The sequence below is a fragment of the Lactuca serriola genome, chromosome 9 (genome assembly GCF_051521515.1).
Source record: "Lactuca serriola cultivar US96UC23 chromosome 9, Lser_US96UC23_V15, whole genome shotgun sequence".
NCBI classification, from domain to species: domain Eukaryota; kingdom Viridiplantae; phylum Streptophyta; class Magnoliopsida; order Asterales; family Asteraceae; genus Lactuca; species Lactuca serriola.
The window spans coordinates 132,645,248-132,669,364 of NC_136416.1; the positions used below are offsets into that span (position 1 = coordinate 132,645,248).

At 36.9% G+C, this 24,117-nt stretch overlaps 2 protein-coding genes across 3 annotated transcripts; both read left to right on the forward strand.

Moving 5' to 3' along the window:
- Window positions 1-208: 208 nt before the first annotated feature.
- LOC145074857 (protein SABRE-like) lies at window positions 209-5,183 on the forward strand. 2 transcript variants are annotated; one of them, XM_079021180.1, is made up of 3 exons: window positions 209-2,304; window positions 2,800-4,522; window positions 4,920-5,183. In XM_079021180.1, the coding sequence occupies exons 1-3, from the start codon at window positions 292-294 to the stop codon at window positions 5,036-5,038; spliced, it is 3,855 nt and encodes a 1,284-aa protein (XP_078877306.1). In that variant the 5' UTR covers window positions 209-291; the 3' UTR covers window positions 5,039-5,183. The 2 variants fall into 2 exon arrangements, with proteins under 2 accessions (XP_078877306.1, XP_078877305.1); XM_079021179.1 differs by lacking the exon at window positions 4,920-5,183 and having other exon boundaries at window positions 2,800-4,858.
- On the forward strand, window positions 5,120-23,187 carry LOC145076103 (protein SABRE-like). Its single transcript, XM_079022101.1, has 13 exons — window positions 5,120-5,240; window positions 5,284-5,336; window positions 5,770-6,126; window positions 6,973-7,091; window positions 9,664-9,913; window positions 10,743-10,973; window positions 11,239-11,378; window positions 12,050-12,122; window positions 12,327-12,428; window positions 12,871-12,978; window positions 13,053-13,352; window positions 13,431-13,598; window positions 22,332-23,187. Exons 1-13 carry the CDS (start codon window positions 5,120-5,122, stop codon window positions 22,803-22,805), a joined length of 2,496 nt encoding a protein of 831 aa, XP_078878227.1. The 3' UTR covers window positions 22,806-23,187.
- The last annotated feature ends 930 nt before the right edge of the window (window positions 23,188-24,117 follow it).

Below are 24,117 nucleotides of genomic sequence, written 5' to 3' on the forward strand. Positions count from 1 at the left end.
ATATTTTGTATATTTTTTAAAGTGGAATGTTGTAATAGGAAGAAATTAAAGAAAGTATGTTGCCGTTTCTTACATATAAGCCTATAAAGTTTGGTAATTTGACGGGCCTCCTTTTGGTTTTCCTCGGGCCTAAAATATCTTGTGCACCTTTTTGTTCTCTTCATGTTTAATTTTACATCTTCTTTCTTCATTCATTTGCAGGGTGGCTTGCAATCTCCACGTGTGTTTGCCAACAACACATCTAGTACAGGCACCATAGTTCATTTTGAACTTGATGATTTGAATCTGCAAATGGCCAACGAATATCAAGAATCTTTGAAAGCAAGCTTTTTTATTGTGGAAACAAACACGATTTCAGTGTTGCATATCACCAAAATTGTTCTGGATTTCGGAAAAAAGGCAATAGATTCAGTTTCTCAAGATGGGTCCAACTTAAAATCAGTCCTCTCAGTTGACATAACAGGTATCGGTATGTGCTTGACATTCAACAGTGTCCAATCCTTATTATCTACTGCTTTAATGTTCAAGGCATTACTGAAAAGCCCATCTCCAACTGTTAAAACATCATCTTCTTCTTCTATGCAAAGTGAGGCAGCTCGTCCAAACAAGTCATCAGGGAAAGGGATCCAATTAGTAAAATTTAACCTGGAAAGGTGTTCGGTGAATCTCTGCAGTGACGTAAGATTGGATAACGTCATTGTTGATGATCCAAAACGTGTGAATTATGGATCACAAGGTGGCCGTGTTCTTATTAGTGTTTTACCTGATGGGACTCCTCGTACTGCAAAAGTAGCATCAACAGCTTCCGATGATTGCAAAACGGTAAAATATTCGATCGGGCTCGAGATTATCCATCTAGGATTGTCTATAAACAAGGAGAAACAGTCAACTCAGGTGGACATCCAAAGAATAAGATCAGCATATCGGGAAATTATGGAAGATGACAGTTTCGGCACTAAAGTGTCATTGTTTGACATGCAGAAAGCAAAGTTTGTTAGGAGGGCAGGTGGCCTTAAAGAGGTATCGGTTTGTTCTCTTTTCAGTGCCACTACGATCACCGCCAGGTGGGAGCCCGATGTTCAACTAGCATTAACTGAACTCGGGCTACGTTTGAAGCTACTCGTTCACAATCATAAGCATCAAGAACAACAAGACCTCACCACGGATAAATGTAGTAGTAGTAGTAGTAGTATAGATAAAGAAATTAAGAAAGAAGAGTCGGTAAAGAAAAAAGAATCTCTTTTTGCGATTGATGTGGAGATGCTTACGGTGACTGCTGAAGCTGGAGATGGTGTAGAGATGATGATTCAGGTTCAATCAATTTTTTCTGAAAATGCACGCATAGGTGTACTTCTTGAGGGACTAATGCTGAGTTTTAATGCAGCAAGAGTGTTCAAAAGTGGTAGGATGCAACTTTCCCGCATTCCTAATGCCTCTGATCCGGCTGTTAAGTGGGATTATGTGATTCAAGGCCTTGATATGCATATTTGCTTGCCATTTAGATTGCAGTTGCGTGCTCTCGATGATTCATTTGAGGAAATGTTGCGAGCTTTGAAGCTTGTAGCTGCTGCTCAAGAGAAAATAATATTTCCGTTTAAGAAGAAAGAGAGCGAGAGTGGGAAACCGAAAAAACCCAGCTCTTCAAAACTTGGTCGTGTGAAGTTGTATATACGTAAGTTAACTGCTGAAATTGAGGAGGAACCATTACAGGGTTGGCTTGATGAACACTATCACTTAAGGAAAAATGATGCCCGTGAAATGGCTGTTCGATTGAACTTTCTGGATGATCTTCTTTCCAAAACCACCCAATCTCCAGCCCATGTTCCTCCTGTTCCTGTTTGTGATTCTGATGATGATGGCCAAGACAAGACCACATCCACATCAACATGCGTGTATGATGCATCGTCGCTTGAAAAAATGAGAGAGGAACTCTATAAGAACTCATTTCGATCTTATTATGAAGCATGCCAGGCCCTTGTGATATCACAAGGATCGGGTGCCTGCCAGGAAGGATTTGAGTCAGGGTTCAAGTTTAGCACATCAAGAACCTCTCTTTTCTCCATTATTGGCACAGCACTTGATGTAACCTTGACAGAAATTGAGGGTGGTGAGGCAGGGATGATACAACTTGTACAAAAGCTTGATCCGGTTGCTCGAGAATCTAACATTCCATTTGCTCGTGTTTACGGTTGTAACCTTAATCTGCAGGCAGGCTCACTTGTGGCTCAGCTAAGAGACTATACATATCCTCTTCTTGCTGCAACTTTTGGTAAATGTGAAGGTCGCCTTGTGCTAGCTCAACAGGTCAAATAACACCTTATCTTCCATTTCTCGTTTCTTCTTTTCCAATTTCATTCAGTAAAGGTTACCACCAATACCATCATATATCTTCATACGTAAAACAACGGTGTTGTGCTATATAAAATGATCTTTGCAAGTATTATAGTATAAAAAAATGGTAGGAGGGAGGGAGAGAGAGAGAGAGAGAGAGAGAGAGAGAGAGAGATGACTACTTAGAAGTTAATCCAGGAGAAAATAGAATGCTTAATTGCTACACAAGGAGAGCATCGATCATGCATTTTTCATGGTTATTCTTGTTAGCATCTAGAATTGTTGCCTTGTTGTTTTGTCTTATGAAATGTAGTTGCGGAAAGTAGGCTGCCCTGAAGTCAGAAACCAATTGTACATGTAGTGTAATGGTAGTTTATGAATTTGTTGATAGATATTGTTTTCATTGTCACACTCTGATTATTGATCTGTGTCAGGGGGATGTATTCTGAATGATTCTCCTGATTGCAGGCTACACCTTTCCAGCCCCAAAGTCTTCAGGAAGTGTATATTGGTAAATGGAGGAAGGTGGAAATGTACCGTTCGGTTGGTGGTACAACCCCACCAATGAAAACATTTTTAGATTTGCCGTTGCATTTTCAGAAAGGAGAAATTTCATTCGGAGTGGGGTTTGAACCAGTTTTAGCAGATTTGAGCTATGCCTTCACTGTGGCTTTACGCAGGGCCAAGTTAAGTGTTAGGGACCCAAATCCCTTTGTTGTCCCTCCAAAGAAAGAGAAAAGCTTGCCATGGTGGGATGAAATGAGAAACTACATCCATGGAAAAACCACCTTATCTTTCTCCGAGATGTTATTTAACATCCTTGGCACAACCGACCCATACGAAAAATCTGAAAAACTCCAAATGTCTTCTGGGTATATCGAAATCCAGCAGTCCGATGGCAGGATTTACATTTCTGCAAGGGAGTTGAAGATTTTTACAAGCAGTTTGGAGAGTTTGCTGAAAAACTCAACCATCAAACCTCCAGCTGGCGCCCAGGGTCCTTTCTTCATAGCCCCAACTCTCATTCTTGAAGTTGCCATGGATTGGGGGTGTGACTCTGGCACACCACTTAACCATTTTTTGTTTGCACTCCCGTCTGAAGGTGAAGCCCGTGAGTATATATTTGATCCTTTCCGATCCACTTCCCTCTCCATGCGGGTTAATTTGGCTCTCAGACCTCAGAATCAATCACAGTCCAAAGATACTTCATTTGATTCGCCTACTATAAGTCTTGCCCCTCATGATATTTCTTGGCTACTAAAGTTTGGGAATTTGAATTACCTCCCTCCTGTAAAACTGCGCTTTTTCTCTCGTTACCCCCGGTTTGGCGTCCCAAGAGTTGCTAGATCTGGAAACCTGGCATTAGATAAAGTCATAACAGAAATTATGTTTCGGGTTGATTCAACTCCAACCCGTATACGGCATATGTCTTTAGATGAAAGTGATATAGCAAAAGGGTTGACTTTTAAGATGTCAAAGCTAAAATCCGAAGTGTATCTAGGCCGTGGAAAGCAAAAGTTCACTTTTGATAGCAGGCGCGATCTTCTTGATGTTGTCTACCTGGGTGTTGATCTTCATATGCCTAGGATATTTCTGGATAGGGAAGATCCCACAAGTGTTATCAAAGTTACAACAGCATCCAAGAATACCTCACAAGAAAAAGTTGTAAATGATAATTCTGGTGGGTTTTTATTGTCATCTGATTATTTTATCATCAGAAAGCAATCCCCCAAGGCAGACTGTTCACGATTATTGGCATGGCAAGAATCTTGCAAAAAAAGTATAGAGATGAAATTTGGGGCATCCATATGTAGACGTGGAAGTGATAGTGATGATCAAGAAAGATCCGACCCAAGTGATGATGATGGATATAATGTTGTGATATCTGATAATTGTCAGCGGGTTTTTGTGTATGGCCTTAAGATCCTTTTGGCAATTGAGAACCGAAATGCTATTTTGTCGTGGGCTGCTGAGTTAGGTAAAGCAGTCGCACCTCCAAAACCTTCTCCTTCTCGTGTGTATGCCCAGAGGAAGCTGCTAGAGGACCAAAATGAAACTGACCACCCGCTTCAAGAAGATGTCTCCAACACCACCGCTTCTACTGATCAAACTGAAACTGCTTCACCTTCCAAACCAGATCAGTCTCCATCACCTTCTAATAACGTACAACATCAAACATTTGATGATATTGGTAAGTGCAAACCCACCTTAACAAAAAATATCTCGATAAATGCAACAACTAGCAACATACTTCCATTTTGCTTCCCTTCTTCCTATTACAACATTGTACCTCGAAAAATCTACCCAATGACATCCAAAAACAAACCAATCTTTACTGCTATGATTGGATAGATTTTTCCAACTACAATGTCCTCATATGAAAAAAAAACTGCATGTAATTTCAGAGTACAATGCCATAATAAGATGAAAAGTGAAAGTAAAGAAATGGAAGTATCTTGCTGTTTATTTCATTTTTCCCTGAAAGTTGTGTTGAAGAAGTAGGATATAGACATTGATCTAATCAATTTATGGGTTTTCATTATCGAACATCACTTGATATGTCTAAAGGTTTCAGTGTATTTTGACAGCAAAACATGTCAATGTAGATGGCCCTCAGGAGGATGAGGAGGGCACTTGTAATTTCATGGTAAATGTTATTGAGCCCCAATTCAATCTTCACTCAGAAGATTTCAATGTAAGTTGTTGAGGTCATAGATTTAATCTTTTTTCTTAGTGTAATCGCTTGAAACTGGTTTAAGGATCCTATTCTCATAAGAATAAGGAGACAATGGTTGAAAAGGGGGATGGGTGTGTGCATGTTCAGTTTGGGTTTAATTCCATTTTTCTGGTTTTCCATGAGCTTAAAATCAGCACCTTCTTAAATGGTCCCTTATGGAGTTTGTTTGTTTGTTTGTTTGTTTGTTTGTTTTTTTTTTTTTTTTAATTTGATAGTTTCTTTTTCCTTCTTTAACAATGGATTAATTAATTATCAGGCGTTTGAGCTTGTTTTTTAGTTTTTAGATGTTTTCTAATTTCTGGGGTTTATTCTATCCTTTGTTTTTGTCAATTTTAGTGCCAAATTATTGTTCCAATGAAAAAGAACTGACAATAAAGAGTTTTTGGAGTTCAAACGGAAGAGGATATAGCATCTTACTTTCATTTGTTCCTGTTACAACTGGATAGATAATTAAAGTAAAATGTACTAATAAGAAAAAAAGTTGTTGGGTCGATTTTTTGAAAGTAGGAGGCTATAATATATGAATAAATGAATGAATGAAAGTATGTTGCTGTGTCTTGCATTCAGTCCTATAAACTAGAACTATGACATGGTTCTAATAATATAAAAGTCGAACCTTTTAACAAGTGCAGGAAAATGTTTGTATGTCGATTATGTGGTGCATGTTAAGGATCTGAGTATGTTAAATGTTGAACAAACAGGGTAGATTTTTAGTGGCTGCTTCTAGTGGGAGAGTTTTAGGTCGGTCATTTCATAAAGTTGTAAATGTTGTATTAGAGGCGATTGAAGAAGCTGGTAATGGTGATGGTGATGGTGATGGAGGATGTGTTCCTGAACTGATATGGAACCGGTCCGAGCTGTCTGTGATGTTGGAACACGTGCAGGCTCATGTTGCTCCTACTGATGTGGATCCAGGGGCTGGAGTCCAATGGCTACCAAAGATCAGGAAGAGCTCCCCAAAAGTAAAGCGCACTGGGGCTTTACTTGAACAGGTCTTCACCCCCTGTGATATGTACTTCCGCTTCACAACACACAATGGTGGAACCGCAGATTTAAAGGTCTGCCCACCAATTCTTATTTATAATATGCTTCTTTCTCAAAATACCTACTTTTCTGTAATAGATCATAAGATAAGATAACCCTCAACTGGATTTTCTCAAAACCAAAAGACTATGCAGTTTTGAGTGGTTCTACCCTACCCATAAGCCTACGGTGTTGGGTCAATTCAGAAACGGGGACAATTTTGGTCCCAAGGGTATTTTCGCAAGTTTTTATTTACATAGATTTTTCTTCTAGTTTTAGAGTTTGAGTCAAATTACTTTTAGTCTTAGTATATAAATGGCATCACATTCGTAGTTTAATTGTAAGTATCTCAGAACAAGTAATTTTCCAGTTAATGCGTAGGTTTCAAGCAATTGAGTAACTCTCTGTTTCGTTTCTTGCTACATGTTCCTTATTATTCATCTGTTCCTCTGTTGTGATTACCTTGATCCACAAGGTGTAAACTCAAAGCAGCTGTGATTATATTTTAGCAATCTCTCGACTTACATAGACTTCATTTACTTCTTGAGATACCGATGAAAGGCGGCATGTTGAACCACTCCAATAAATTACATGTGTTGAGTCAAAAAAAATAAAATATTAAGAAAGAACAATAATAACTCTAGAGACCACTCTCCAGTGTCATCTTCATTGGTTCTGAGGCGACATCTTTGCAGAAACTGAACGAATAATATCAAACCTTAGAGTAGGAGTTTCAATTCCAATGTGAATTGGACTTCTTGTGCCACCTAATTTACATCTCACATGATGCTCACCAGCTTAGGCCTTTTGTAGAGACAAATTCACCATAGATCTGAACGATACCTTGGCAAATTTATGTCGTTGAAACTTTTGTTTTTCAGGTGAAACCTTTAAAAGAACTCGCCTTCAATTCTGATAATATGACAGCAACCATGACATCTCGCCAGTTTCATGTTATTCTTGATGTTCTCAACAATGTACTCATGGCCAGACCACCAAAGTATGATTCTTGATCCTTATCTACTCTCTCTCTCTCTCTCTCTCTCTCTCTATATATATATATATATATATATATATATATATATATATATAGGTGCATGTGTTCCTTGAATCTATTGTGTGTTAGAATGGACCAATGAAATTTAGTAAAAAATAAATTATTATTTAATCAAATAGAGATAGATATTAAATGATTTTCATAATTGTATGCTTTGTTTTAAAAAACGTAAAGCGCCCTAAAGCGCTAAAGCCTTTGAGGACCGATGCGCTAATTGCTATGCGAAAGTGCTCGCCTAGAGCACAAGATGTGCCCCAAATTGGAAAAAGTATAAAAAAAATATGGAAATACTTATAAATACTTAAAAATCTCGTAAAATCATAGTGGTATCATATAAATCCTAAGTACTGACAATTTATAACTAGAAATCGTCTAAACTGTTATGCATGATAACAAATAACTTATGAATTATGTGTATGACTTAAAAGTTAAGTAACACACGTTAACAACTAACAACTTAACAAAAAACATATAAATATAATGACCAAAGTTGATACTTCAGAGTTCAGACTATCGGAGTTTAGAGTTTCGGACTTACAATATGTAGATTAGTATAATGGAATGGAAGTAGAAAACATTAGCAGAGTTGATTTCCGATTACTTGGAGAAGATGAGTTGGAGCGATGATACAATTTGCTCTGTTTTGTGTAATTGTGTTTACCGCCTCTAACAAGATTGATTCTTCGTTTCCATCCCCCCCCCCCCCCCCCCCCCCCCCTTCCTAACTTAAACAAAACGTATTGGCCCACCTAACTTAAATAAAAGCCCATTTTCTATTTATTACCCTAAGCGCTATTAAAGGTGACCAACTAAGGGAATCGCATAGCATCTCATTACTTGAAGCGCTTTAGGTCGTCTCTTGGGCGCCTAGCGAATTAAGCATGCCTACTCGGCGCTTTTTTAAACCAAGATTATATGTATATTAAATGATATCCATAATTATAATTCCTTTTTTCTGGAAACTAATTAAATTCACCGTTAATGTCAGCAATAATATTCTTTCCGAATTAATCCGCATCTAGGTTTTTATGTATAGGTTCGTGTTTTGTTTTAGGACCCACTCACTTAAAATACAACAAAGTTTCGTGGAACGTAGAGAACGAAAGTGTATTCTATTTGAATACACTCTTATTCTGCTAGAATAAACTCTCATTCTGCTAGAATACACTCTCGTTCTCCATGTTCCAAGCAACTTTGTTGTATTTTGAGTGAATGGGTCCCGAAACAAACACGAACCCATACATGAAAACCTAGATACGAATTCATTCTAAAAGAATATTATTGTTGACACTGATAGCGAATTTAATTAGTTTCCATAAAAAAATGAATTATAACTATGGATATTATTTAATATACATACAATTATAGATATCATTTAATATCTATCTTTATTTGATTAAATAATAATTTAAACTTCACTAAATTTTTATTGTTCCATTCTAGCACACAGTAGATGTGGGGAACACATGGACCTCTCTCTCTCTCTCTCTCTCTCTCTATATATATATATATATATATATATATATATATATAGAGAGAGAGAGAGAGAGAGAGAGAGAGAAAGAGAGAGAGAGCCAGGTTCTTTTGAGAACCAAAAGATTTGTGAGAACTTGAAAACTCATAATCAGCACATCATTTTTCAACACCAAAAACACCAATCTTCTCCAAATTGTCCGTCTAAGCCATATCTAGGCTAAAAAAAAAGTTTAATGATTTTTTTTTTTTTGTATGACTATTGATGAGCACAATTAGCAGTTATATGAACTATTGATAAAAAAAAAATTGATTGGGCACATCCGCAGTCCATATGACTGCTAATTGTGCTCATCAGCAGTCCATATGATCGTTGATTGTGCATACATGCAAATTTCGAAAATAAATAAAAAAATTTGAAATCTTTTTTTGAGCCTATATATGGCTTAAACGCACCATTTGGAGAAGATTGATGTTTTTGATTTTGATAAATGATGAGTTGATTATGAGTTCGCAAGTTCACATGCTGTTTTTAGTTCTCACAATAACCTAGCTCTCTCTCTCTCTCTCTATATATATATATATATATATATATATATATATATATATATATATATATATATATATATATATATATATTCAGGCTAAGTGCAAGAAATAGCAACACACTTTCATTTATTTTTATATTATAGTATCCTACTTCCAATCTTTTCTATTACAATGCTGCACTTTCAAGTTTTTCTTATTAAGGCATCGTAGTTCAAAAAATACACCAAATTATAGCATTGTATTTTTAATTATTTTTCTATTATACTTTGAAGAATCTATCCTTTTATAGCAATGACAAATTGCTTTATATTTTGTGATGCTTCTGCTATAATTGGTAGATATTTCAAAGTGCAATGCTGTAATAGTATGAAATAAAAGCAGGATGAAAGTACATTGCTATTTCTTGCATTTATCCTTATAGTTGTAGGGATAAAAGTAAGAGTTTCCTAGACGGAAAGAAAGTTTCTTGTATTAAAGCTTGTATGTAATTCAGGCCTCAGAAAAGTAGCATTCCTAAATCAGCAGAAGATGATGAAGAGATGGAGGAGGAAGCTTATGAGGTGGTGTCTGCTGGTATTGAAGAGGTAGAACTAGAAAGAGTCAAACTTGAACAGAAAGAACGGACACAAAACTTGCTTTATGAGGATATAAGGAACCTTTCTTTTCCATCTGACACCGCTGTAGATGTGCTCTCAGAAAAGGAAGGGGATATACTCGTCGTAACCACTGCCAGACCCATATTGGTAAGTAACATCCAAACCTCTACAACTGATTAATTCAGTAAATTAATGGCATAATATATGTAATATTCATATTATATACTTTAGTTTTATACTATTATTTAAATAAGCCGATCCACATCCAAACCTTTTGGCATGCCACCAAAAATAAATGACAAAATATAGCACTTCTTGTGGACTATCGAGAGTGTTGTTTTCTTTTAGGGTTCATGGCCTAGAAAACCATGAATTCTAATCTAGTGATTTTAGGATCTGAATGTTAGTTAGGGTGTGGAACATGCCACCCACATCCAGATTTTGAGTATTAAACAACCAAACTTTTTACCGAATTTCTGATTAGGCTTCTTCCCCTTGTTTTTGCCGGTTCAAGGTCTTGCAGTCTAACTTATGATATGATGTTTCATATTATAACCAGATGATTTCAGCCAAGATTTTTTTTAACAAAATAAAATTGTCACCTAGCTGCCAATTTGACCATATACCCATTGCTATTAATATTATTATTATTATTATTATTATTATTATTATTATTTTTAATGAAAAGTGCTACCATCTGGGACCTTTTTACTACTGTCCTTGAGACAACCAAGAGCTGTAAACTTACAGATGCAAAAGTTTACAACAATAGAAAGGATTACATCTTTCGTGAATTTATGGGAACGATGGATATTGAGACCTTATCTATTCTCATTGGGTAAAGTCGCATTTATGTGGGGTTCATTATGGTATAATATTACTATATCATCTGAATTTCTCATAAGCCAAAGTTACTAATGAGAAATGGGCAGAGAGGTACAGTACATATAAGAAAACTAGAGCTTGACCTTTACAGGTGCAAATGCTTAGGAAAGAGGTCATTAATGCACAAAAATCCAGAAAGGCCGTGGCTGCTTCTTTGAGGGTGATTTTGCAGAAAGCTGCAGAGCAACAGCTAATGGAGAAAGAGAAAGAGAAGAATAAAGGCCCGTCATGTGCCATGCACGTATCTTTTCAGTTGAAGAAAGTTGCATGGAGCATGCTTCTCGATGGAAAATCTATTTCAGAGATCGAGATAAATGACATGGCAAGGATTACAATATTCTTGTTTTTTTAAGACTTTCATGACTTTTAGGCTACATTTGGCACACTGGACTACTGGACAGACTTTTTAGGGCTATTTTGATGGGAGGGCATTCATGTCTTTTTTGGTAGGACAAAAAAAATTGCAAATTCTGTCCAGTTGTACTACATAAACTGTTGAAGGTCTTAAGCATTCTGTTTTTTGGTTTGTTTTGGACCTATCCGCACTGCTGATGGAAATTATATATCAATCGTCGTTCTGTATGCAGATATACGATTTTGACAGAGATTATAAAGATATTGGTGTTGCTAGATTCACAATAAAGTGTTGTGTTGTGAAAAACTGCTTGCCTAACGCTAAATCAGATACACTTCTGGCCGCATGGAATCCTCCTTCCGAATGGGGAAAGTAAGTAAATCTAGATTGCCAATACTCTCTCGCTGATTTTTACCTTTGCAGGTTACCGATATTCACAATTGTAATTCTCATAAGACTCAACCTCATGTATGCTAAATTCAGTGGATTCAGTTCGCTGTTGATGACCTTGAGTCCTTGACCATGCAAATGCTTTCATTTCCTTTTTCTTGTCATGCCACCTCCTTTCCTTGTTGTCTTGAGGCATTTTGGCATGCATTTCTCACATAAAGAAATAAAGAATGCAACTGATTTTGTACCATATCATATATGTATATATACACACGCACACACACACACACACACACACCTCACAATGGATTAGGTCTCACTCAAATTGGCTTAGGTTCACTCTTATCATCCTGTTATACGTACTTGCATTATGTATTTGTAACTTCCTTTACCCGGTTTGACCTGTAATAGTTTTCTGCATTGATCAAGTCTTGTAATATTTGTTGTCCCTAAGTATAGATTTGGTTTTGTTGTACTTGTCCCTGAGTATCGGTTATCTCATTCACTAAACCACACTTGCTTTAAATAAAATAATAACTTTTGTAATCAGTGTGTATGTTTATGGGCCTTGGTTCCTTCATCATATTTGGATTGGGGTGTTGTGTATACAAGTTATTCCTGAATGATGTGATAATAGTTTTTTGGGGCCACAGGAAAGTCATGATTCGTGTAGATGCAAAACTAGGCGCTCCAACGGATGGTGCCTCGCCTATTGACTTGTTCCAGGTATCTCTATCTACAAATGTGGTGTATAACTATCTTGGTCTTTAAGATTACATGTCCATATTTTTGGATAACTGCAAAATTTCTTTTACCTATTATGAAATGTTGATCCTATTGAGTTGGGTCCACGTGTTATGATTAATAGTCAAACACTTATTTGCACATATGATGATGTTTACATGCTTTTCACCTTGTTTGAACATATAGGCCGATGTTTACCCCTTGAAAATACATTTGACTGAGACGATGTACCGGATGATGTGTGGGTATTTCTTCACGGAGGAGGAACAAGACAGCCACCGGCGGCAGGTCATAAACTTACTATATATATATATATATATATATATATATATATATATATATATATATATATATATATATATATATATATATAGGGAAATGATCAAATGAGAACACTTAAAAGGTTGAGAACGCGAGAACAAGTATATTCATTTGTGATTTCATGTATTCATTTGTGGAAAAATGATAAATTTTTACGCACAATCAACATGAATATGCTTTTTCTCTTCAATTGAAATTAAAGGCTAAAAATTTATCATTCCTCTACAAATGAATACATGGAATCACAAATAAATATACTTTGTTCTCGCGTTCTCAACCTTTTTGGTGTTCTCATTTGATGCTACTCCTATATATATATATATATATATATATATATATATATATCACTAATAATATTTTCTTTTTTGTTTAGTACTTTAGAAACTGAATGTGACTTTTCGACAAATAGGAAGTTTGGAAGGTCTCGACAACGGCTGGTTTAAGAAGAGGCAAAAGAGGGAACGAGGCAACCAAGGAATTAGAGGGATCCTCTAAATCAACCATTGCTGACCCCTTGGTAAGTCTTTAAGATTTTATTTTAGTGGTTTCATTTTGTAGGTAATGTTTATAATAACTGATGCATGGATTTAGGCATCAAAGAAAGGGAAAGTATCAGGCCATGAGTTAAGGAGAAGCTCTTCTTTTGATAGAACGTGGGAAGAAAATGTAGCTGAATCCGTGGCTAATGAACTTCTAGAACAAATGCAATCCTTAGAACACGAAGAGTTGAGTAAACCTAAATCCAAGGACTCAAAAACTTGTGCAAAATCATCAAAAACTGGAAAAGCTTCAAAACCTGTACATGAAGAAAAGAAGGTAGGTAAACCAACTGACGGAAAGAAAGGCAAGCCTGAGGTGATTAGAGAGTTTCATAATATCAAGATAAGTCAGGTATTTCAGAGATAGATACAGATTATGTTATGAATTCTTTTCCAAAATTTAAGTAGAGCTTTTTTTCCATTGAAACAGGTGGAACTACTGGTGACTTATGAAGGTTCAAGATTTGCAGTAAGTGATCTGAGGTTGCTGATGGATTCATTCCACCGTGTTGAATTCACTGGAACTTGGAAGAAGCTGTTTGCCAGAGTTCAAAAGCATGTTATTTGGGGAGTCCTCAAGTCTGTCACTGGAATGCAGGTAAATAACACCTAAATCCGGTCTCTGATAACTTCAAACCACTTAACGTTTTGAAACCATATTAAAACTGTCCAACTTTCAAGATCCATTAAAAAAATATTCAGTCACATCAATATGTTACAAGCAAGGTTCTAAATGGCGTGAGGCGTGGCGTGGCGGCAAGGTCAAGCCTCAAGCTTAACGAGCCATGGCGGTTTTCAAGGCGTAACGTAAGGCGGCGATTTTGTATTAATTTAAAATTATATTACCACATAAATATAAATTTATATTAAATATAACTACATTTTAGAAGTGTTAGATCAATAACTAGTAACAAAAATTTAACAAAAACCACAATACTTGTATCTCCGATTAGAAAATACATAACAAAGAGCAAAAAACCGTGTCTCAAACGAAAAAACACGCGCCATAACACGTCATAACGCGCCATGGCGCGCCATATCACGCCTTGACACGCGCCACGCCTAACAGCAACGTTATGAGGCTTTTCGTAACGGTAGAGCCACGCCTCACGCCATGGCGCGGCTTTTAGAAGACTGGTTACAAGTTCGCTGGTGAAATTTATCCAAAATATCTTATTTTGAAAAGTACATTAAGATGTACTTTAAAAGCACAATAATTAGTGCCAAAATTATGCTGATTAAGGTTAATTAGCAAAACAGGCAACAATGTATTTCCATGACTAAAATGGCAATGGTAGTTTTTCACAATTATGAGAGGTAACAAATTACTCTGGAATTAGATGGCATCATAGATACAGGCTATGAAATCTAGTGTGCTATGCTTGATTTGATACAGTTTCTAAGGTTTAAATGAGCAGAAAATTGAAAACCGGTAAAACTCTCCAGATATAGACCTTTATTGAGATTGGGCATGTCTCTTAGATATAGGTATTATTTCATTCTTTTATGTTTTTCCTAGTTTTCTTTTCAATTTTTCTCTTTATTATCAGTAAAATCATGACCCAAAATTTGTAGCCCAATCCATGGTATCTAAGCTCACTCAACACTTTGATAATTCTACAAATAGATATCTCCAGAACTGTCCCTTCATGTACATAGTAAGATTTATCTATAATGTATCCAGTTGAGTAGTTGTCTATTCGTAATTCATGTACCCCCAAGTATAAGTAGGCTGCCCTTTTTCATTTGTAAAACACTCCACCTTTGATATTAACAAGAGTGTTTCTTGATTTCTCTAAGGGTTATAGTCCTTCTCAATACGTAGCTTCAATCCCCTTGCAAGTGCTTCACAAGTCTCTTAGAGCCTCCTAATGGGCTTACTTGGTTTCTAGAGAGTAAGAATGTCAAGTTCTACACATGCTAGAAATTTAAGCACATGAAAATTTGTATAAGAGCAAAGGTCATTTTCACTTGCTCTCATAGGAAGAGTTCCACAATGCAAGGATAAAACAGAGTTGTCAACAGGGTCCAACGAAAGCAAGTATATGTGCGTGATTGAAAGATCATTCCAAGATCAACACAAGTCGAGGAGTAAGTCACGACCTTCCATAAGTCCCTTTGGTGAAGCAACATTGTTCTGAATCTTGAACCATCAATTTCTTATATATGGATGTAAAGTACACATGAGAGAAACAGAGGAGGCCATCGAATTGTTACTTAAAGAGAATGTTGGTATATTAATGGTGACTAAGGCGATGATGGGCAACCTTAGACAAGAGCTCAAGAAGACATGGGAATGTATCCCATGAGCTCAACAGTCTTCATAAGTTCATTGAAGACATGCTTCGAGTTATCAAAAAAGAGATGGGTTCAATGTGTCGGGGTGGAGAACCTTTTAGCAATCAGCTAAGCCCCGACAATACTAGTAGTCATGGCTTCAATATCCCAACTTCAAAAGTTCTAGAGCTTGATGTGTTCAACAAAATGTGGAACATTACCATGGTCGAAAACTCTCTTTTACCATGAACAATACTTTAAGTCCAAGCAGCCAACTGATGATGCGACAAAGATTGACAATGTTGTTAAGTTCCTTCAAATTTCCACCCAACTATTTCAACACGGAGTTATGCAAGAACTTTGTTATACACAATGTTGATTAGTAGGGAGATAAAAACTACCAAGACTCCACTGAAAATGTAAGATAATAGACAATATCTTAGAGTTAACCAACATTATATTGGAACTCAATGATGTGTCAATTAGGGACACCTTATTGAACGATGAAATCGAAGATTGGGCACAAGTGGACCTTGAATAACACAACATACATATCCTTAAAGACAATTACGACGAGCAATTTACTTGTTCACTATACATTGAAGTTGAGGATCCTATCCATGAAATAAGTAAGGGGAGAGAGAACGTTACAAGGGAGAAGGAAAATGGAAACAAGAGTGGATCCCTTCCCTAGGCAAATCAAAATGCGAAGGACAATAATGGGCCCCAATTTGTCACCGACAAAAGGCTATGAATGCTTTAACGATAGAAAAACAAACAAACCCAAGGTAACCTTGCTTCAATGTAGTACCTTTGGCATTAGTGTTGTCACTTTCGAAGGACGAGAATGAAGACTCAAGGTTGTTACTCCTTGATCTTATAATAAATGGGAAGGGTGTTCTCTCACCGGTTGTCATGGGATCCTTTGATAATTTCATGGATGTTTATGAAACCTGGGCACTATGCTACATTTATGCACCAACAAACGCAATCATCTTAGAAAAAATGGATCATTTTAGAATTGTTAACATAAAGGTACACATCGATAATCAGCCTGAAGGTCTAACCATACACCATACATATGGATGATTTCGAGGTCAAGTTAGGAATTTCTTTCTTCGATGAAGCTTGTTATGAATCCCAGCCGATTGTTCCCTTGCTATACTCGGTAACTACGAACTATTGATAATCTTATTGATCACAAAATACAATACGTAAAGTGGTTAAATACACACCTAATCTCCTAACAGTATGGAGATATAAAAGGAAACTATTGAGAGAATTACAAAACAGATATATTTTCCATAAAGGAGAATTATTTCCTAATCCCCCCCCCCCCCTTGAAGCGAACAAGTGGGGGACCAACTCATAGTTTTCCACGAAGGAATTCAAACAGAGGGCGAGATAAGCTCTTGGTTAAGATATTTGCAACCTGGAGCTTGGTTGGCATGAACTTAGTGTATAATTTCCTTGGTGAGATGAGTTAACGAATACAGTGATAGTCAATATCGATGTGCTTGACTCGTTTGTGGGACACCGGATTTTGACTAAGAAAGAGAGCACTTTGTTGTCACAAAGAAGAGTTGGATGATCGGGTGGCAGAGCATGAAGTTCACGAAGAAAGTGAGTAATCCAAATGATTTCAACGGCGGTGTTTGACATTGCCTGAGATACTGATTCACAACTAGAACGTGAGACGGTGGGCTGTTTCTTTGCACTCCAAGAAACAAGATTTCCACCCAAATAAATTGAATAAACATAGGTAGATCAACGAGTTTCTATACATCATGCCTAATCTACGTCCGAATATCCCACCAACCTGGTGGTAGATGGCTTATCAAAGGTAAGTCCGTAGGAAAATGTACCTTTCACATAACGAAGGATGTGTTTCACTAATTAAAGGTAAGAGGTAGTTGGTGACTGTAGAAACTGACTTGCCTGATTAACCGCATAGGAAATATCCGATATGGTAATTGTGAGATACTAAAGAGCTCCAACAAGAGACCTATAAAGAGTAGGGTCGTGGAATAGAGTGGCTTGAGAGTTAAAGATGTCGCTAGGTGTCAACGGTGTGCCAACAGGTTTGGCATCAAGGAGTCCTGCCCTAGCAAGAACATGATAGGCATACTTTGCTTGACTTATAAAAAAAAGTAGAGTCGGTGTAGGTCACTTCAAGTCCCAAGAAGTAGTTAAGTTGTCCCAAATATTTGATAGCAAACTCTCTGTGAAGATGAGTGATAAATTGTTTAATGGTTGACTCGTTATTATCGGTGAGAATGATATCATCTACATAAACAAGGAGATAGATGAGACATGATTCATGCTTGTAGAAGAATAAAGATGGGTCTGCACGGCTACATTTGAAACCAATGTGAACAAGAAAAGTGCTAAGTGTTAGAAAGCAAGCACGTGGTTCTTGTTTTAAGCCGTCTAAAGCTTTTTTAAGACAACATACATAGTCAGGAACATGAGTGTTAATGAAAACTGGGGGTTGTTCCATAAAAATTATTTCAGTAATATCTCCATTTAAGAAGATATTTTTTGACATCTAATCGATGTAGATGCCACTGATGGACAGTAGCTAAAGCCAAAACGATTTGAACAGTGGAAGCCTTGACAACGGGACTGAAAGTGAGGGAATAATCTTACCCCGGAACCTAAGTAAACCCTTGTGCAACCAACCAAGCCTTGTAACGATCAACTGAACCATCAGATTTATATTTTGTCCTATAAACCCATTTAGATCCCATGACATTTGAATTCTTAGGGCGAGGCACAAGATACCATGTGTGATTCTTGTGCAAGACATCCATTTCTTCATACATTGCAGTCATCCACTCCGAATATTTAGATGCTATCTTAAAGCCCTTAGGATCTTGTGAAGCAAATAATGCGTTACGTAAAGGACTGGAAGTAAGGATGGCAATATCCGCAATGTTTTGTGGTTTGTGTATATCGGCACGTGATCGAGTTATCAACGGATGAAAGGAAGAATGTGCAACTGATTCAGATGAAGGGGGCGGACTGATAATGGATTCAGGCTGGTTGGTGGTAGAGCCGACTGGGGTAGGAACCTGAGTAGAGTAGAAACTGGGGTTGGTTAGCTGTTAGGTATGGTAACGAAAACAGGCTGTGGTTGGGGTTCATTTTGGCGAGAATGACGAGTATAGATGTGGTGGAAGGGTGTGGTAGGGGAGTAATTATGGGATAGATTGGAGGGTGACACATTAGGTTGGGTAGAAGGCTGTAAACAAAGTGTGTAGGTGCTGGAGTTTTTATCTTTATAGGTTGGTGAAGTGGGATGAGCTACAACTTATGGTGGTGAGGAGTTTTTAAATGAAAAATCATCAAAGTTGGAGAATAAAAGCTTACTGTCATCAAGAGGAGGAATAATTTCACCGAAAGGAAAAACATCTTCATCAAATTGAGCATGACGAGTAACATAAACTCGATTTGTAGATGGATCAAGGCAATGATATCCTTTATATTGTCGACTTTATCCAATAAAGATACACGAGGTGCTTCTAAGGGGAAGTTTGTGGCGGGTATAATCACGAATATAAGGGAATACTCGAGAACCAAAAGTTCGAAAAGTTGCATATGAAGGCACCTGATTGAATAGAAGCTCATATGGAGACTTTTTTGAAAGCATTGGTGTTGGTATACAATTGATGTCTTATGTGGCTGATGTAAATGCATCAAACCATATGGAAGAAGGTGCATGTGCATTAAAAAGCATTGCAAACCCAGTTTCAGTCGCATGACGGTGCTTGCGCTCGGCTCGTCCATTTTGTTGAGGCATATGCGGACAAGAAAGGCGATGATTGATGCCATTGTCGAGTAATATCTTTTGAATATGATGATTAGTAAATTCTATACCATCATCAATTTGTAAACATTTAACCTTGGAAGAGAACTGTGTATGCAAAAAGGTTAAGAAGGCAACTAATACATTATTGAAATCTGATTTGGCCTTAAGACGATAAAACCAACTAAATCTTGAGAAATCATCAATAAATATCACATAATATAAGTAGCCATCAGTTGAGATAACAGAGGCCAGTCCCATTAAATCACAATGAATCATATCCGAGACATATGAGTTTTAGACAACTAGCAAGATGAACAAATACTTGGTTTTGGTAATAAAGAAGTAACAACTATATGTCCAAGTTTATTTAACAAACAAATAATATCAAACGAAACATGAACCAAACGCCCATGTCATCGTTCATATGAAGCTCGAAGATGTGTGAATTGACAGCTGCCATAAATGTCTTTTGTCATTGTTGAAGAATGTAAAGGCCATTCTTACATTTACCCCTTGCTAATGCATCTCGAGTGACGATCCTGGATTTCAAAGAAGGTATTAGAAAATAATATGTCAATGGGAGAATTGAATGTGAGTTGCCGAATGTAACCCGATCAGGACCTGAGTATGGTGTGAAGGATGAAAGACCATCTGGAGTAGATGTCATGAGTAGTTGCCCTAGAGTCAACATACCAGTCCGGAGAGTTTTCAATACATGGCATTGAGAGTAAAAAGCTTGTGTTAAGTTAGCATCTAAAACATGTCCACATTGTGCAAAATTAGACAGATTTGGACATGAAGATGCAAAGTAACCTTCTTTTATGCATAATTGGCAATTGGGTGGTCGACGATAATGACCACGGCCGCCAGAAGTAGAACCACCATGTGATTTGCCTCGAGAACCACATGAGGGGCTGGGAGAAGAGCGGTAACTATCAGAAAGAAAAGCAGCTTGTGGGGCTGGTGCACTGTGAATTGATTACAGAAACAGATCATGACTTTTTGCTTGTGCTAAAAGATCCTGAAATGTAGACCGGGGGCGGACAACCCTTGTAGCATTAGAAAACGTCTCAAAAGGTGAACCCAAACCACAAAGAAACCAATGGCATTTATCATCATCACTAACTGGATGTCCGATAGCAGCAAGTTGATCACAAAGAGCTTTAAACTTACGACCCTATTCTGAAACAAAGGATGAACCCTTTTGAAGCTGGCGAAGAGAGTCACGTGGTGTAGGCATACGTTCCACATAAGAGTGTTGTTAGGCATATTGAAGTGCACACCATACCTATCGAGCAGTTGAGAGACCGATAGTCTCATCCATTGATTCTTCTGTTAGGGAAGACTGAAGGAGAAGCAGAACACGCTGATTAGCATCCTTCCAAGCAAAAAAATCAGGGTTTGGAATTCGTGGCCGAGGAGGTGCGATAAGAAAAAATGGGTATCATCTGGTTCTTCAATAGTAGATAATTGTTGGAAGAAAGTTTAATGTTAATCATGTGTAAAAGAGTATGAAGAGGAAGGGTAGATCCATCAGAAAGAGAAGAAGAAGAACCAGTTATGGCGGCAAGCAAGGAGAAATCGCAGAATAGGTTTAGGGAGGGGAAGGACCGAATAGTTAGGCTGATACCATGTGAAGTATTGATAGTATTATTGATCACAAAATACAATATGAGGGTGTTTGGATAGGGAAAAAATATGTTGCTTATTGCTTATTGCTTAATCCCACCACAATAAGCAAATTTAAGTGTTTGGATAGTAGTCTTTAAAAATCAGCTTATTGCGGTAAGAATAAGCAAAATAAGCTGATTTTAATAAGCAAGGGGGGAATGCTTATTGCTTATTGCTTATTGATTATTGGTCATTTACTCATATAAGCTGTTTTATAATGCCAAACACTTAAATGCTTATTGCTTATTCCCACCGCAATAAGCTAATCCAAACACATTTTAAAAAAATGCTTATTCTCACCACAATAAGCAAATAAGCAATAAGCTAATAAGCTAAAAACTATTTATCCAAACACTCTCTATGTACAATGGTTTTAATACACACATAATCTCCTAACAATATGGAGATATAAAAGGAAAATATTGAGAGAATTACAACAGGGATATATTTTCCATAAAGGAGAATTATTTCCTAATAGTACCGATCATATTCAAGTAACTTAAGTGAAGAGGACGAAGAAGGAAACCCTCCATCCTGTTCTCGTAAAATGCAGATTGCCAAAGTATGACAAGGATGATGGAAATAAACAAGGCATTTTTTATAAGCGTTAATATATCAAGTTACCAAAAGAGCCATCTCAATACAAGGAAAACACTGGTCCAGAAACAACTCAGTACCAATTGAGATGGAAGGAGTAAGTCTAAATACTAAGCAAAGTAGGAAGAGGAAGGGAAAAAGAAAATACATGATACCGACCTCCTCAACAATGCACGGAGTATAAAAATCATGGTCGAAGTCAACTCGTGATAAGGATACCATGAAATCAAGTTTGGAAGAGTGTCATCACGATCCTAAATTTTTAGCCCGATCCAAGGTGAGGAAGCTTATGCAACACTTAAGACAATTCTAGGGTAGATATATTTAGAAGTGTCCTTTCATGTACATAGTAAGATATTTCAAGAATGTGTCTATTCAAGTAGTTTTCTATTCGTAATTCATGTAAGGCCATGTATAACCAAGCCACCCTTAATTTGTGAAAGAAGTCCTTCAAGATCAATTAGAGCGTTTCTCACTTTCTCTAAGTTTGAGAAGTAATTTTTTCATTACTTTTTCATGATTCCCACTATAAATGTTTCACATGCCTTTTCTGCCCTCCAGATAAGGCTTACTTGGGATCCTTTATTGCAGGATCTTCCAGTAGTGTATGGGTTAAAAGTTTAAGCTAGTGATAGGAAATTTTTTGAACGACGACTATAAGAGATGTAGAGAAAATGAAGACGAAATTGCTAAGAATATTATATCCACAAATTAGATGACATTGTAAACAAAAATTAAGAGATATTGTGCAGTATGTTTGATTCCATAAATTCTCTAGGGTTCGCTTGAATGTCATAATGAGAGTTGGTTTGCCTCTTGAAAATAGACCATCATCGCTATCTATCAAATATAGGTGTTATTGTGTCCATTTACATGGTTTAAAAGATGATGTTATTATGTTGGTTTACTTAATTTATTACTAGTTTATTATGCTTTTCTGTTGACAAATCAATATATAAATGTTGGTTGCTGCAGGGTAAAAAGTTCAAAGATAAGTTGCATAGTCAAAACAAAGAACCAAATCTAGCGAATGTCCCGACACTTGATCACGATAGCGACAACGATGATGGAGGCAAATCGGACAATCTTGGTTTAGCGTTTCCTAAACGGCTTGCTGCTGCTGATGGAGCCGGTGATGGATTTGTTACCTCCGTTAGAGGACTATTCTCGACACAACGCCGCAAGGCCAAGGCCTTTGTCCTTCGTACAATGAGAAATGAAGGAGAAGAATCAATGCCTGGCGAGTGGAGTGATAGCGAGGATTATTCTCCTTTTGCTAGACAGCTCACTATAACAAAGGCGAAAAAGCTTATCAAACGCCACACCAAAAAGTTTAACTCACAAAAAGGCTGCATTGGATATCATTTAAATGTGCCCATGTATTATACATGCATTTATGTATATTTCATACATATATACATCCATAGAGATGCACAATATTCCATGTAGATTGTGTTTGTATCACACACATTGTGGGTGATACATGTGTCATGCAGACATGTATCACACACAATGTGTCTGATACATACGTCATATGTACATTCATTATCTTAGACATGATGTTCCTGATACATATACATACATACATGCTTCTATCACACACATTATGCTTGATACATGATACATACATGCATCACACATTGTGCCTGATAATATAAATGTTCATGGATCAGTATGTATCAAGCAAATGCCCCTTTTTTTATCTAAAGATTCATATAACAACAGGATATTTTTTCTATTGTCATAATAAAGGTTAAAAATGATATCCCATATTTTTACATACAACTCATTCCTGAGTTAGTGACGATGCCTAGTTGTAACATGCTCCATAATTCATAGGTTTTTTTTGCTATATACTACCATGGAAATGATACCAAAGTATACTTGGCGAAATAACATGAGAAAATTTTGACTAATTTAGCTTCCCTTATGCATCAGGTTTTTCTCTTGATGGACTTCCATTTTCACCAAGAGACGGGGCATCGGAAAGTGATTCTTCGAGTGGTGATCCTTTTGAGGAATACCTCGAGTACAAGGCTGCCCAAGAAAATGCTGCCCAGGAAAACACTCATGTTGAAAAACCACCATCCACACCGTAATGTGGTGGCTAAAAACAACCCAGGTTCATCAATTCAACGAACCATGTAGATATAGAAACAAATTATAGCTTCTTTATAATGGTGTAAATGCAATTTTGATCTTTCTTTTGATCTTATTTATGGGAGTTGTATACGCGGAACAAATTTATATGTTGTAGATGTTCTAGTTACCAGGAGATTTGACAGTGATCAAGAGGTTCATGATTGTGTATACATGAAATTTCTGTATTTAGAATCAAAATAAAAGTGAAATGTTTTATGATCATTGCACTTGAACTATTTATATTAATTTATATTATTTGATGGTACTGTGGTTCGTTCGAAAATTAAGAAACAATTTTCTTAAAAGCGTGAAGCTAAAACACATGTGGCCACTTGGGAAGATGAGGAAAAAGAGGAGTCTCATGCCTTCAAAACAATTCAGTTTGTCCATGATACATTGCTAGGATGTAAACAAACTGAACGTTTAACTAACTGTTCATGAACCGTTCGGCACAAAGCTCATTTATTTAATAAATGAACCAACATGAACACAAGTATTCGTTCGTTTTCTTAAAAAGAACGAACATGAACATTGCTCACGTTTTTTCATATATGTTCGTGAACGTCCGTTTATGTCTGTTTAGTTAAGTTTATTTTATGTTCATATATGTTTAATTGTG